Source organism: Cebus imitator, unplaced genomic scaffold (assembly GCF_001604975.1).
Source record: "Cebus imitator isolate Cc_AM_T3 unplaced genomic scaffold, Cebus_imitator-1.0 Scaffold489, whole genome shotgun sequence".
NCBI lineage: Eukaryota > Metazoa > Chordata > Mammalia > Primates > Cebidae > Cebus > Cebus imitator.
The window spans coordinates 107,193-123,911 of NW_016107804.1; the positions used below are offsets into that span (position 1 = coordinate 107,193).

Below are 16,719 nucleotides of genomic sequence, written 5' to 3' on the forward strand. Positions count from 1 at the left end.
AGTAGTTCATTCCTTTTTATTGCTTAGGATTCCATGATACGGATGTATCCATTTTTTAACCATCCACCTGTTAAAGGATGTCTGGACTGATTCTAGTTTTTGGCTATTACAAATAAAGCTGCTCTACATATTTATGACAGGTTTTTGTGTGTGAACATAAGTTTTCATTTCTCTGGGATAAATGCTGAGGAGTGCAATTGCTAGGTCATATGGTACATGCCGGTTTAGGTTTTTAAGAAACTGCCAGGCCGGGCGTGGCGGCTCACACCTGTAATCCCAGCACTTTGGGAGGCCGAGGTGGGCGGATCATGAGGTCAAGAGATCGAGACCATCCTGGCCAACATGGTGAAACCCTGTCTCTGCTAAAAATACGAAAATTAGCCGGGCGTGTTGGCATGCGCCTGTGGTCCCAGCTACTTGGGAGGTTGAGGCGGAAGAATCACTTGAACCCAGGAGGAAGAGGTTGCAGTGAGCCGAGATTGCACTACTGCACTCCATCTCAAAAAAAAAAAAGGAAACTGCCAAACTAGCTTTGTGTAGTGGCAGTATCATAGCCAATGAGGTTTATCCTTGGCGCAATTATTGCTAATTGAAAACTTTTCCTGATGCCCCGCCATGATGACTTGAAATATAGTTGGCATTGGCAATTTTCGGCAGTCTCTATGGGGACTGAATAAAAAAAAAAAAAGAAACTGCTAAACTTTTCTTCAGAGTGGCTATACCATTTTATATTACCACCAACAAAGTATGAGTGATCCAATTTCTCTACAATCTTACCAACACTGAGTATTGTCAGCTTTTTTTAAATTAGCCATTCTTATATATATGTAGTGTGAAGCAAATTATATATTAAAAAACCCCTGATAATCCAGGTTTCCTAGGAAAACAAATCTACGTTTCCAGAATGAAGAAAGACTCTTTAAGTATGCTCATCATTTATCTGCCACCTTGACTTGGCTTTGCATAACTAAGACTCAGGTGACTTTTACTGAAGTGAATTTTCTCTGAGCCAGATGGGCTGGTGACCCAGGTGACCTAGACTCAGGAGAAACTGATGTTTTGACTGGTATGTTATTTAATTCAATAATCATCTACAAATGTGCAGACAAGAGAGAATCTCCTGTGAGCACGAACTTCTTGGTTTGAAATTCTACCAAAGTTTAGTTTCATTGCATGTAAGGGAAACAGGTTGGAATTGTTACTTTCACTAAGAAAACTAAAAAATGATTCTCAATCTCTCTTCTTGTACATCTGGGTCAGCTCTTAGTTACAGGGTGGAGAATAGGGCAAAAAAAATCAATTTGCTGGCATGATCCATTCTGGAAGGCCTTTCTACCTCTGTCAACACTTGTGTAAAATCCCAATGTTGACAGTTCTTCCTGGCTGAGGCCTAGTTACCCTCAAGCTAAGAAAGGGAGCTTGGTTTGAATAGGGATGGTTTAAATGTCTATTCTTGTGGTATCCTCCCTTCGCAATGCCCCTTATTAATAATCTTTTTTTCTTAAATAAATTGGCATCTTTTTTTCTCTCTGTCCCTGTATGAGAACTTTGTTATTCTTTAAGTATCCACCTTAACTGAGGATGGAAAACTTACTTACAATCAGATTTACTCTCTATTACCCAAGAACAGTGACTAAAAGATGGTAATAGGCTCAACGCATATTTGTTGAATGAATTTCAAATGAAGCATATAGTTCTTATTTCAATGTTTGCTAGGGAGAGGGCTTAGCAGATGTGGAAGGTATGGCCTTTGGAGTTAGACTTGGTCAAAACTGGACCTTTCCACTCATTAGCTTTGCAACCTCTCTGGGATGCAAATTTGACATCGGTACATAGTGCCTATGGTATTTGGGATATAGTAACCAGCACTCAGTATACGTATATAATATAGTGTGGGGATGAAAGGCAACAATGCACTGAAATACTTAGCACAGGGTGGGCACAGTGTATGTACTAAAAAATTTAGCTATGATTATTATTTCCAATGCCTATTAGGCCACTACCGCTCCCACAAAGAAGTGAATGAATATAGCTTCAAATTTTTTTTGTCTCTACCTCAGCACAGAATTTGGCACATAGTAACCAGCACCTAATATATGTGTATTGAATTAATACATATATGAATGCATTGCATTCAGAGTAACTCAGTAGCTCTATGGCTGAAATCAGTGTACCATTCATGGGTTGCAGATGAGTTAGTTCTGTGCACAAAATGGATGCTACTGAATACAGTACATGGAAAAATTCTGGCCCATGGCTACTGAGCAAATCTGAACCACTCAGCAAATGGAACAAGCCAGGCATGAAGGTGAAATTAACTATATTTGATACCACTTCTACTTCTGGAAAAACAACTCTTCTACAGAGGCTGTTTCTTCAAGACATTGGGGTTCAACATCTATATTTAAAGCAGTAATTCATATATATAAAACTGTACACACACACACACACACACACACACACATGCACACACGTATGGGAAATGTATCAATTCAGAAAAGTAATATAATAACATTGCAGTTTAAAAAACAGAACAAAGGGGCTAGGCCCTGTGGCCGATGCCTATAATCCCAGCACTTTGGGAGGCTCAGGCAGGTGGATCACTTGAGGTCAGGGGTTCAAGACCAGCCTGGCCAACATGATGAAACCTTATCTCTACTAAAAATACAAAAAAATTAGCTGGGCATGGTGTTGGGCATCTGTAATCCCAGCTTCTTGGTAGGCTGAGGTGGAAGAATTCCATGAACCTGGGAGGCAGAGGTTGCAGTGAGCCGAGATCGCACCACTGTACTCCAGCTTGGGCAGCAGAGCAAGATTCCGTCTGAAATAAATAAATAAAATTAAATATAAATAAAAATGTAAAGCCATTGTAACCTCACAGGTGTACAAAAGCAGATACCAGCAGGGTTTAGCTTGCTGGCCGCAGTTTGCAAACCCTTTATATAGAGCAGTAAAAGCTGAAGTGCACTTAAAAATCATCTGATAAATCTCTCTCACTAACCTCCTCCTCACAACTTTGCAAATGAAGGAAAAGGCCCAGAGAGGCAATTGGTTTACCCAGAATTACACCTCCGTGGAGTAGAAGTAGCATCCAGAGGTTCTGTCAGCAAGTCAAGAGCTTTCTCCCTTGCAACTGCTGCCTCCTTTCCTCTCTCCTCCTCTCCCTCCTTTCTTTAAGCTTACCCACATTTTCCCCTCACTTCATTCCACAAAGGAGACGTAGTGTTACCCACTAAATGAAAGAAATTTAAAAAGAGAAATGTAAGCATCTTTATTAGGCCTAAAGCTATGCAAGAATTTGATAGTATAATAGAAATAGAACAAGAAATGCCTTTATCACAGTAAATCAATTCTCTACAAGAATTTCAAAGTACTTTTTTTTTTTTTGAGATAGAGTTTTGCTCTTGTCGCCCAGGCTAGACTGCAGTGGTGCCATCTCGGCTCACTGCAATCTCTGCCACCACGCCCGGCTAATTTTTGTATATCTGCGGGGATGTGTTTCACCATGTTGGCCAGGCTGGTCTTGGTAATATGTGCCACTAAGCCTGGCTAATTTTTGTTTGTTTGTTTGTTTTGTTTTGAGACAGAGTTTTGTTCTTGTTGCCTAGTCTGGAGTGCAATGGTGCGATCTCGGCTCACGGCAACCTCCGCTTCTCAGGTTCAAGCAGTTCTCCTACCTCAGCCTCCTGTGTAGCTTGGACTACAGGCATACAGCACTCCGGCTAATGTTTTGTTATTTTTAGTAGAGATGGGGTTTCTCCATGTTGGTAAGGCTGGTCTCGAACTCCCGACCCCCGATTATCCGCCCACCTCGGCCTCTCAAAGTGCTGGGATTACAGGCGTGAGCCACCGCGTCTGGACTCGCTCAGCTATGCCCGGCTAATTTTTGTATCTTTAGTAGAGACTGGGTTTCGCCATGTTGGCGAGGCTGGTCTTTAACTCCGGACCTCAGGTGATCCACCCACCTCGGCCTCCCAAAGTGCTGAGATTACACGCGTGAGCCACCATGCCGGCCAAATTTAAATTTTTATATAATTTTAATATATTATTGTAATACAGCTACAATCATTTCATTTACATATTGTCTACGGTTAATTTCATGCCAAGATATGGTATGTTGAGTAGTCGCCATAGATACCGCAAGGCTCACAAAATAAAAAATATTTAGTATCTAATCCTTTGCAGAAGTTTGGCTATACCTGTTCTACGTATATATAGTATGTCTGTTTATTTGAGGTTAATCCATCTCTTTTATATGAGGTGTGTGCTTATTAGGTATTTTTCAAAATGTTGTTATTGCAATGCATAAACCCATAAACTGTTCATCTTCTTAAGAGGAGAAGCTCTGCTTGGCTTACCATTGAACTCCTAGTGCCTTACTCAGTGCTGGCAATTGCAGGGACTCAGGATATGTTATTGGGTAAAGATTCTAACACCAGTGCCGTATCAGTGATTTCAAAACTCCAGCAGGTATTTCTCACCTACTAGAAAGTAAGTTTACTATTTAGGTAATACCGAATTTTTCTTTAAAATTATTTTTTATCCTTTTTTGCTAATTCAAATTCTCCCTGTCCGCCCCCAAGCACTGAATTTTAGATATGCAATGAAAAGATAATTAAAAACAAACTATTGGAGTAGTTTTTCTTCCCTAAATAAAGCAGCATTTATTAATAATACTAGCAAAATTGAGATGGCCTCAGCCTTTTACATCCGTGCGCCACGTTTTAAAAATGACGATTACTGGATTCCAAGGCATGGTTGCCAGAAACATTCTGCGTAATTAAAGCAGAGCAGCGAAAAATACAAACGTGAATGCCGATCAAAATGAGTGTGTAAAGAAAAAAAGTAAAATTTTGCATTCTGTCGAACGTGAACATATTGCACGTTGTGTTGCAGATTTACTACAGCTGAGTCATTTCGGGACACGAGTGTGTGTTTCCAGGAAAAACGAGAGGAAGGAACCAGGCTGAGGGGCTCGCCGGGTTCCCCCAGGCACTCCCAGCCGCAGGCACCGGTATTCCACGGCGGGCGGTGGCGTGGTCAAAAAAAGGCGCCGCTGCCCCTTTAAGAGGCAAAGCACCTTTCCAAGATACCATCTTGCACCAGGAGTTCACTTAAGCTCTCCACCTACCTTGCTATTTCTCTCCTCCCTGACTGGGTACGGCCCGCCGGCGGGGCGAGTGAGCCTTTTCATTGGTCTTGCCTCAGGGCCCTCTCTCTCTTATTGGTTCTCAGGCCTGCCACTCGACACTGTTTCCCGCCCACCGCGGCCTTCGGGCTAGGTTGAGTGAGGGCTCTTGGGTTAGTTCCTGTTAGGCCCGGGCCGGGGGAGTAGGTTGAAGTATCCTAAGATGCCCGGTGGGCTGGGGCACCGGGAGCTGTGAAGGGAACGTGAGGAGTCGGCGTAGTGGAGACCCACGGCAGGCCTGAAGAAGAGCGGCGGCCGAGCCCGCCTTCCTTGCACCATGCTCATAGAGGATGTGGATGCCCTCAAGTCCTGGCTGGCCAAGTTACTGGAGCCGATGTGAGTGAGTCGGGCTGGGCCGGGGCCGGCGAACGTGGGCGTTGGGGACCCTCGGGGGCGTGGGGGAGGGGAGGCGGCGTGGGGGGCTGCGCTGAGGGGCTGCGGCCGTGAGGTCCCGGCGACGTCCCTGTAGTACTATTACCATTGTGGTGGGGGTGGGGGTGGGGGTGGGGGTGGGAGAGGAGCGCCGGGGACTAAGAGGCGCCGAGGATGTGGGACTGGGGTGGGGGGCAGGCAAGGACAGCGAGGGCTTTTCAAACACAAATATCGGGGTGCTGGAAGGGGCAGCAGGGGCAGGGAGGGAATTTAAAACATTACTGTTTGAGAACTGAGAGAGGGGAAGCAGGGCTCTTGAGGGATTCTTAAAATGTGACTATTGGGATGTCGAAGGGAATAGCTGAATATCAAGGGCTTGATAAACAGTATTATTCCTTGACTGAAAGGTCTAGAAGCAGAGTATCGAGGGCATTTTCGAAATACGAGGGCAGAAACAGATAGCAGGGACATTGAAGCTTCAGAGTGATTATTGGTGAGTGCCAAAGGATCAAGAATATTGAAGCATTTGGAAAATACTATGGACTAGATGAAAAGGATGTGTGGGCATTGAAGGGTTTTAGGTATTAGGGAGGCGATACGTGTGATAGCAAGGATATTAAGGGATTTTAAAGTGTTATTGAAGACTTGATAGTGCTAGGGGAACTGATGATTTTTAGATACATGGAGGTTGGAAAAAAGAGATTTTTGTAAGTTTGGTTGAGGGTTGAAAGGCTATGCAGCATTATTGGTGGAGAAGTGTACCTGCAGCATATAGGGATTTTTAGATACAGGTATTGGTGAATCAAAGGAGCGGTAGAAAGAATAAGAGATTTGTAAATATTCTTTTAAGATTGAGAGGACACCTGAAGGTAATTAGAGTGTAGGATTATTGATGAGGGGCTGAAAAGAGAGACCTACCTGTCTTTTAAAAATATTTTGGATAGGCCGGGCGCGGTGGCTCAAGCCTGTAATCCCAGCACTTTGGGAGGCCGAGGTGGGTGGATCACAAGGTCAAGAGATCGAGACCATCCTGGTCAACATGGTGAAACCCCGTCTCTACTAAAACTACAAAAAATTAGCTGGGCATGGTGGCGCGTGCCTGTAATCCCAGCTACTCAGGAGGCTGAGGCAGGAGAATTGCCTGAACCCAGGAGGCGGAGGTTGCGGTGAGCCGAGATCGCGCCATTGCACTCCAGCCTGGGTAACAAGAGCAAAACTCCGTCTCAAAAAAAAAAAAATATTTTGGATAGTGTTAGTAGAAAGGTTATTGGGAAGCTTGGAAGAGGTAACAGAGGTATCAACATTTTGTTTTGTTTTATAACCTTTTTTTTTTTTTTGGAAACAGTGTCTTGATCGCCCAGGCTGGAGTGCAGTTGCTCTATCTCAGCTCACTGCAACCTCTGCCTCTGGGTTCAGGCGATTCTCCTGGCTCAGCCTCCAGAGTAGCTGGGACTACAGGCGCCAGCCACCACGCCCAGCTAATTTTTTGTATTTTTAGTAGAAATGGGGTTTCGCCATGTTGGCCAGGCTAGTCTCGAACTCCTGACCTCAGGTAATCTGCCCCTGCTTGGCCTCCCAAAGTGCTGAGATTAAGGCATGAGCCCCTGGACCTGGCCATGTTTTATAACCATTTTAAGGGGTAGGGTTGTGAAGTGTTTATCTGGGGAGTGGGGTATAGCTAGCTTCTGGAATAGATCTACAGGGAAGAGAGGAAAGGCTATAGGGTTATAAAGAGAGGTCTTTAGAAAGAGGGCATGGGAGGGGATTGGAAGAGAAACGATCATGTCCCGACTTCTTACTTCTGGTTCTTAATTATCCTCTTATTGGAGGTTAGGGCATGAGAGAAAGGGGTAGAAGAAGAGATGGGCAGGCTTTGATTTCATTAGGTCGGATTGCATTAATGGAAAAATTGAGTGTTTTTCAGAGGGGAAAATAGGGAGTAGTTTGGGAGGTGTGGAGGTATGATAAAGGAGCTCATGGGGACAGTGTCATGCTACTTCCCTGTTGATCTGTTTCAGGGAAAATGACTTCTGAGCACACTTGAAGGTTTTGTAGAAGAATATACGTCTCTTGAATGGTTTTTTTTCCCCCTACAGTAAAAAGTTTTGAAGGCCGGGTGCGGTGGCTCACTTCTGTAATCCCAGCACTTTGGGAGGCTGAGGTGGGCAGATCACGAGGTCAGCAATTCAAGACCAGCCTGGCTGTCTCTATTAAAAATATAAAAAAAATTACCCGGGTATGATGGTGTGTACCTGTGATCCTAGCTACTCAGGAGGCTGAGGCAGGAGAATCACTTGAACCCAGCAGACGGAGGTTGCAGTGAGTGGAGATTGCACCACTGCACTCCAGTGGGAGACTCTCAAAAAAAAAAAATTGGGGAGGCACAAAGATGGAAATGGTTTGTGGTGAAGGTGGGAAATAAGATGGATGTAATGAAATTAACTATATAATATGGGAAAAGGTTGAAAAAAGAAAAAAGTGTGTATGTTTAAAGTGTTCTTATGTTATTTAAGATTAAAAAAGAAAAAAATACAACTTTTTATTTTGTATTCCTGCTGCTTCTGATGCCTTTAAAAAAAAAAAAAAAAAGACTACTTTTAAGTTTAATTTTGTTGGTAGATACCCTTCTAAGAAGTGTTAAACATACATTTTATTTCTTGGATAGAAGATAACAACTTTTAGCTGGGTGTGGTGGCTCACGCCTGTAATCCCAGCACTCTGGGAGGCTGAGGCGGGCGATCACCTGAGGTTGGGAGTTCAAGACCAGTCTGACCAACATGGTGAAACCCTGTCTTTAAAAAAAAAAAAAAAAAAATAGAAGGTAACAACTTTTAGCCTTATAGTTACTTGCTTTCTCTTTTTTTCTTTTTTTAAGCTTCCTAAAATGTTTTACTCTAGTGCTTTTTTTTGTTGTTGTTGTTGAAAATTAGTCTGGGTAGGAGCTTCATCTTGCTTAGGCTTTTTTCTTTGTAAGCTATTTAGATCATTCTGTAATTTTCATGAGTAAAAATTATCTTTCAAAACGATTACTTGAGTTTAGTTTCTCCTTTTGAGTTATGTGTTCAACTTAAAGCACACATGCTTATTTTTTAAAAAAAAATTTGTTGCTTATTTAGGATTTTAAAAAAAGGCTAAAATATTTATTTATTTATTTGTTTTTGAGACGGAGTTTCACTCTTGTTGCCCAGGCTGGAGTGCAGTGGTGAGATCTTGGCTCACTGCAATCTCCACCTCCTGGGTTCAAGTGGTTTTCCTGCCTCAGCCTCCCAAGCAGCTGGGATTACAGGCACCTGTCATCACACTTGGCTCAGTTTTTGTGTTTTTAGCAGAGATGGGATTTCACTATGTTGGCCAGGCTTGTCTTGAACTCCTGACCTCAGGTGATCCACCTGTGTCAGCCTCCCAAAGTGCTGGGATTACAGGTGTGAGCCACTGTGCCCAGCATAAAATACTTATTTTTAACTCGCAAGTAATGGTTTTGAATGGAGGTATTAATAATAAATGCAGATACCACATATATTTTTATTCTTAGTATGTCATCATGGGAGATTATTTTTTGTTTGTTTAGATATCCTAAAGTATGATAAATGATATGCTAAAGTAGGTTGTGTTTGTAAGTTTACTTTTTTGCATATTCCAGATTCATGAAAATTTTCATGGCAGATTGGCATGTTGCTACAACATAGCATTTCAGAGCAGTTGTTAGGCTTTGAGATAATGTAGTTGCACCGGCTAGCTTGGAATCAAACTGTGACTGTGCACATGATTTTCTGTTGCATTTTCTTATTTAGTTTAATTTAAAGTAAATTAAACTTGGTGGGGGGGGCATTTAAAATGTTACATCTTGTCCCTAGTGAAACAAATGCATGTAACAAGAGGTATTTCTTTTTTTTTTTTTTTTTTTTTTTATGTTTTTGAGACAGAGTCTCTGTCGCCCAGGCTGGAGTGCCGTGGCATGATCTTGGCTCACTGCAGCCTTCACCTTCTGGGTTGAAGCGATTCTCTTTCCTCAGCCTCCCAAGTAGCTGGGATTATAGGCGTGCATCACCATGACTGGCTAATTTTTGTATTTTTGGTAGAGACGGAGTTTTGCCATGTTGGCCAGGCTGGTCTTCAACTCCTGACCTCAGGTGACCTACCTGCTTCATCCTCCCAAAGTGCTGCAATTACAGGTGTGAGCCACAGTGCCAGGCCAAACAGGAGTTATTTCTAAATCAATCTAGGATACAGGTGATTATTCCCTATGGACAAGTTAGAAATGTCATGGGCTGTTAGAGCTTACCTGTTACCTTCCACTCCCTTTGTAGATGGCAAACACATCTATTACTTTTACTAGAGGAAGGACAGTGAGAAATGACTCCTTAACTGGCCGAAAAAAACTAGTACCACCATTTTTGTTGGCAATATAGTAAAAGGAGGGAAACCAATATCTCAGTCAAGACGTTAGTCTCTTTCGCAACAGCTGCATTACTAGACTAGACTCAGTTCTTGTTTGGGGCCTTCGTCTTTCCTCACTTTCAAAATATCCTAGATATTCTAGTCATAGAGACTATGTAGGGATTGTGCACAGTTTAGAGATGTCATGGTTTCTTTCTATCAGAAATAACTGCTTATTTTAAGTATGTGAACTTCTTTAAGGTTCTAAGTAAATTCAGGAGGTAAGTGCATCAGTAAAGAAATTTCTGCAAGTTTGAAAAAAGATCAGGCAAGTATTTTTCAGTGATCTACATTTCTATCAAGACATGTTGTATTTAATGGGGAATGTTTTATTTATAGTATATAAAATGTATAAACATGTATTATTCACTGCTGCTTGTTTGGCTTAGTGTAAAAATTTATCTTGATGTGTGTTTTAAAAAGCATGGTAGGATTTGTAAACTCTGGACAATTAGCCTCTGTCTGTCTTACTTTAGTAGGCATTGTTGTATGAATCAGGGCATTTAATTTCTAGTTCACTGTCTATCTCCAATTCATTCTGTGACTTTGAAGAAATTGTCTAACCTTTTTCTGTTAAACAACTCAATTGTATTTGCCCTTGACCTACCTCACAAGTCTGTTATGAGTATTAGTGATGTAGACTTTAAGTGCTTTGTGTACCTTTGAATCATTCTATAAATGCAAACAAAATTTTACGGTTTCTGAAATATGAAAGTACATGAAACTCTGCAAAAGTATTTTGCTTATTAATGTTAAACACCACTGCCACTTAAAAAATAATGATCAGTCTGTTACAAGGCAAATCTAGAGTCTCATTGCAGATCCTATACGAACAGGAATCACTAGTCAAAATCATAGACTTGATCTGCACTTTTTGTGAGTTCTGGCCATATCAGTGTATTTTAAAGTGCACTCACTAGGAGATTGATTATGTTGTCAGCTTGGAGTGTGATAGAAAAGGCAGCAATAAGGTTAACAGACTAAGTTTATTTTATTGGTTCATATTTATGGGTTCAGTGATCATGGTGGGTATATTTTGGTTAAACTCTAGAGTTTACATGTTGTTATATGTTGGCAGTCCTTATCAAGTTGAACTCTGGAGAGTAATCTCTGCAGTTGCCCAAATGGGAGGAAAAATCATCTTCTAACAATTGTTAGTCCTGACCACCTGGTAAATAAACTGGTATACCAGAGTTAAATTAAGTGTTTTGGAGGTATATTCTTAAGTTTGGGAAGTACTGTTAGTTTTCCAAGTGTACTTAGTGCTTTCAGAGAATTAGTGTGCCTCTAAAGTGCTGTGGGACTTGTTTAAGGATACCATTCACTATTTCATAGAAAAGAACTTTGGCCAGAAGACTTGGCAAGTTTTAGTCTACTAACTTAAGAACATATTTGTTCTTATGTCCTTTGGTCTGCCTTTTAAAGATGCCTGACTTCATTCTTCCTGGCCCAATAGCTATAGGCTAGAAGCCAGAAGTTGCTTTTATAGCTCTATGTTTCTTGCTACTGTCTTCTGTTATCCTCTCACAATGTTGTTACTTACTTATTAATCTCTTTTTATACAGTTTGTTATTTTGTACTGTGATTATGTGTTTTCATATCCACCTCTTGGCCACAGGAGTGCAGGGCAAGATCTGTTTTGTTCAAAGTAATTTTCTTACCAAGCAATTTACCTGGCACTTAGTAAACACTCAGTATATGCTTAAATGAATGAACATCCTCATATGTATGTATAGGTAGTTGACAATTAGAAAAGTAAGATTTAAGTAGTTTAATTTTGTGCATTTATTTAGCTGGTGGCTACTCTACCAGGAACTATCGTCCAAATATCCCAATGGTATTTGCAACTGATGAATGTATGTATATATTTTCCTTCCAAATAATCTAGGGTTATTTCTTCCACATCATATTCATTCTTGAAAGCCCATAATTACTTAAGGGAAGGATGAAAGTATTATGTTCTGAATGTTGGTGTCCCCCCAAAATTCATGTTGGAACTTAATCTCTAATGTGATAGTATTAAGAGGTGGGGCCTTTAGAAGGTGATACATCTTAAATGGGCAGAACCCTCATGAGTGGATTCATACCTGTATAAAAGAGGCTGAAAGGAGAGATGGGCGCAGTGGGTCACACCTGAAATCCCAGCACTTTGGGAGGCCGAGGTGGGTGGATCACTTAAGGTCAGGAGTTTGAGATCAGCCTGACCAACATGGAGAAACCCTGTCTCTACTAAAAACACAAAAGTTAGCCAAGCGTGGTGGCGCATGTCTGTAATCCCAGCTACTTGGGAGGCTGAGGCAGGAGAATTACATGAACCCAGGTGACGGAGGTTGCAGTAAGCCAAGATTGCATCACTGCACTACAGCCTGGGTGACAGAGCAAGACTCAGTGTCAAAAAAAAAANAAAAAGAAAGAAAGAAAAAAATATCAAAGGAGCCTGCTTGTTACCATGAGAGGACAGACACACAGAAGCTACCATCTATGAGGAATGGGCCCTCAATAGACTCCAAGTTTGCTGACGCCTTAATGTTGAACTTCCCAGCCTGCAGAACTGTGAGCAATAAATTTCTGTTTATAAGTTGCCTAGTTGGTTGTATACTGTGGATTCATACCTGTCATCTCAGCACTTTGGGAGGCCGAGGTGGGTGGTTCACTTGAGCCCAGGAGTTTGAAACCAGCCTGGGCAATGGGGCGAAACTCTACCTCTACAAAAAATTTTTAAAAATAGCCTTAGTTGGGTGTGGTGGCTCACGCCTGTTGTCCCACCTACTTGGGAGGCTGAGTTGGGGGGCTCACTTGAGCATGGGAGGTTGAGGCTGCAGTGAGCCATGATCACACCAGTGTACTTTAGCCTGGGCAACAGAATGAGACCCTGTCTCAAAACAAATAAACAAAAATAAATAAATAAATAATAAATTGCCTACTCTAAGATATTTTGTTATAGTAATCCAAACAGACTAAGAAAGCTTTCATTTGTAAAGAAGTACCAATATTTGTATACCTTTAATAAGCATTAACAAACGTGAAAGTCAACTCCATTTTTACTTATTTTGTCCAGTACGGTCTTACCAAAGAAATGTCTGAACACAGATCGCGGAGTCAGATGTTTTTTAAATTTACTTTTATTCTTTTAAAATAAAAGTATTATGGCATTATGACAATATAGAAAATAGAGAAATAATTATTAGTATTTATTTTTAGTTTCTCTTCTGTTTATCAATTTTTATATAGCTACAATCAGAGTCATCGTGAAATTTTCTATCTTGATATCTTTGACATTATATCAGAAGCATTTTTCACATTTATATATTGCTTTTATAGCCATCCCTTTGTTGTTTTTGGTTGTTTCCCCCACTTCCCTGAGACAGATCTTGCTTTGTTTTCCAGGCTGGAGTGCAGTGGCACAATCTTGGTTCACTGCAACCTCTGCCTCCTGGGTTCAAGTGATTCTCCTGCGTCAGCCTTCCGAGTAGCTGGGATTACAGGCATGCGCCACCATGCCCGACTAATTTGTGTATTCTCAGTAGAGATGGGGTTTCACTATGTTGGCCAGGCTGGTCTTGAACTCTTGACCTAGTAATCTGCCCACCTTGGCCTCCCAAAGTGTTGGGATTACAGGTGTGAGGCATCATGCCAGACCCTTTTTTTTTTTAAGACAGAGTTTTGCTCTGTCACCCACGCAGAAGTGCAGTAGCATGGTCGTAGCTCACTGTAGCCACAACCTTCCAGGATCAGACAGTTCTCCCACCTCAGCCTCCTGAGTAGCTGGGAATATAGGGACATGCCACCACACCAGGCTAATTTTTTTATTTTATTTTTTTAGAGATGGGTCTCACTGTGTTGCCCAGACTGGTCTTGAACTCCTGGGCTGAAGCGATTCTCTTGCCTTAGCCTTCTAAAGTGCCGGCATTACGGGCTGAGCCACTGTGCCTGGCCATAAACATAACTTTTTCTAAACATTTGTTTTTTTATATTATATTATATTATATTATATTATATTATATTATATTATATTACATATATATTTTTTGAGACGGAGTCTTGCTTTGTTGCCCAGGCTGGCATGCGGTGACGTGATTTCAGCTCACTGTAACCTCTGTTTCCTGAATGGATTCAAGCGATTCTCCTGCCTCAGCCTCCTGAGTAGCTGGGACCACAGGTGCCCACCACCATGCCCAGCTAATAACCATCACTTTGGATGCCTAATATTTCACAAACCTCCAACAATAAGAGAATGGTTACCTTGGAACTATATATATATTTTTTGTTAACAAGTAATGCTGTTTTTATATAATAAATACATTTTGCGTGAGTGTAGCTTTAGGTGCCAGTAGAATTTTTTATATTTGCCTTTGTTTCCTTAGTCTAGTTTTCCTAAGTGTAACTACTGGTCAGAGAATATGGACATTTTTAATGGCTGTTGATACACATTGAGATCGAGAGATACATTTTTTTAAATCTGTGATTCAGAAGCACATGTATTAGTTGTTTCACCTCTGAAACAAAGAGCACATTAAGATGGAACTTAAAATTAGATCCATATTCAGAAACATGTAAATTTTTCTGAAAGTGGAAAAGGTCTAAGTAGTTTTGGCTTTTTTCCTAAAGCAAATAAACGATAATGGCTTTTCAGTAGTATTGTTTGGCTCGGGGCCAAAGGTGTAGGACCTTACTCTTTGATCTTGTGATTGTATGTCTGAAATCTTCTATGAAGCTTATGTACTGGCTCAGCAGTTGTGTAATACATGTACAATGGAGATTTTAAAGAGGAAAAAGGCAAATTTGAGATTTTTACAGTTGAGACATTTTTAGGGCAATGTTTCTGTTAGCTTACTCTGATAAAAATTCATTTTTATTTTTTAAAAACTTAAAAGATAATTGAAACACGTTTTTAAAACCTTATTGTGCAAGGTGTGAATTTTAAGGAATCCTATTTGTACGTTACATTAAGCTTTAGGAAATTTCTTTTGTTGATTGTTTAACTAAAAGATAACTGTTGGTTGATACTTAAGATACATTAATTTTTTGTGCAGACAGATGTTAGAAAAAGACATGCGTTGTGAAACAGATTTTACTTTTGTGGAATTGCAGCTGAGTTTTAGTTACACAGATGTGCTGTCTGCCTGATCTTAAATGGATTGCTTAATTTGTCTTTATAAGTTTACAAACTTAGTTGACTATATAGTAGAATGATAATTTAAGAGGGTATTATTACCTTTTCTAATCTCCGTGTTATAATAGAAGTCCCTTTTTGTCTAGAGACATGTATATTTAGGATTGTCATGGATCCAAAATATTAAAATCTTTCAACCCCAAATATATTTGTCATTATAGTCCAGCAGAAATGGATTCCCGTAAGCTTTAGTTCCAGATGAAGTAGCTAAAAGATTTTAAGTACTCTTCCTGGGTATTGGAAGAAAGAAGTGATGATTTTCAGGAGAGGGAGGTGATGCTGCACTTACCTTGTATTCTCAAGAGTCTTAGTTGTACTCAGATTTTTGTGACATACTTCTGGAAGTCTTGTTGAGTAGTTAACGTTGATACTTATAGCTACGGTATCATGGCTGTTTTTTAGAGATTATATAGTAAGGGGTCAGTGGTTGAAAGAATGAGTAAGAATAATTATAAAAGTCTAGAAAATTACGGCACAATACTGCCCAATGTATTTAAGTTTCACCATTCAATTAGTGTGACTTACTATTTTAGACTGGTAATTTTCTTCATAGTGTACTTTATGGATACATGTTAGGAGCTGTTAAATTTAAATGGTCCTACTCCTTTGGCTGTAAACATGCTGTTGTATTTGGTGCAGAATTCTGTCAGTTATTAACAATCATTTGTTCCCTTACATTAAACAAACGTGTAGAATAGAATCTGTGATCATTCTCTTTTCCTGGAGTCTAACTTTTCTACACTTTTACTTTCCTGTATATTCATCTTCATTTTTAGCCCCATTATATCAAAATGTGTTTCGTCAGAAGCAGCCTAAGTTGGCATATATTTTTTTGAGCCTGAATACTGAATATATGTAAAAGATAATCTGGGTTTCCTTTTTTCTTTTCTTTTTATTTTTTTGAGACTGAATCTCGCTCTGTCACCTAGGCTGGAGTGCAGTGGCATGATCTAGGCTCACTGTAACCTTCATCTCCTGGGCTCAAGCGATTCTCCTGCCCTGGCCTCCCAAGTAGCAGGAATTACAGTTGTGTGCCACCACACCTGGCTAATTTCTGTATTTTTAGGGGTTTCACCATGTTGACCAAGCTGGTCTTGAACTCCTGACCTCAGGTGATCCTCCTACCTCAGCCTCCCAAAGTGCTGGGATTACAGGTGTGAGCCGCTGCGCCCAGCCAATATCTGCATTTCTTAAACCAATTTCAGTTATACAATATCTGAATGTTCTGCCCATTCCTTACATATAGAAACCTTATTATCCATACCCAGCACTAAATCTGTCCGATCATCAGACTCCTTGAAGATGCTTATAACACCAGAGAAAATAACATTGCCATTTTCTGCCATTCTTACTTATTTTTCTGAATCCTTCTCTCCTGTGTAGACTATCCGTATCCAAGAACTAAACTTTCTAAGTAAAGGTGGAAATGTAATTTTTTTTTCCCCTTCTCTCCTCCATATGAATGTTGATTAGAGCTACACTGATCAGAAATTATTGTTCTCAGGGGTGAAATTAAGTCGGCCTACATATCTGTTTTTTTTTTTTTTTT

The 16,719-nt window shown here is 40.5% G+C and overlaps 1 protein-coding gene and 1 non-coding gene across 3 annotated transcripts in view; both read left to right on the plus strand.

The window, feature by feature from the left end:
* The first annotated feature begins 528 nt into the window (after nucleotides 1–528).
* LOC119468766 lies at nucleotides 529–669 on the plus strand. The gene has a single exon (XR_005197525.1). It is a non-coding gene; the product is annotated as a U4 spliceosomal RNA (small nuclear RNA).
* A 4,580-nt stretch (nucleotides 670–5,249) lies between these two features.
* RBM27 (RNA binding motif protein 27) overlaps nucleotides 5,250–16,719 on the plus strand; it is an 83,209-nt gene continuing 71,739 nt past the window's right edge. For both annotated transcript variants that reach the window (XM_017513230.2, XM_017513231.1), the window contains exon 1: nucleotides 5,250–5,524. In XM_017513230.2, coding sequence (XP_017368719.1) covers nucleotides 5,466–5,524 — 59 coding nt within the window. In that variant the 5' untranslated portion in view covers nucleotides 5,250–5,465. The remainder of the gene's footprint in view (nucleotides 5,525–16,719) is intronic.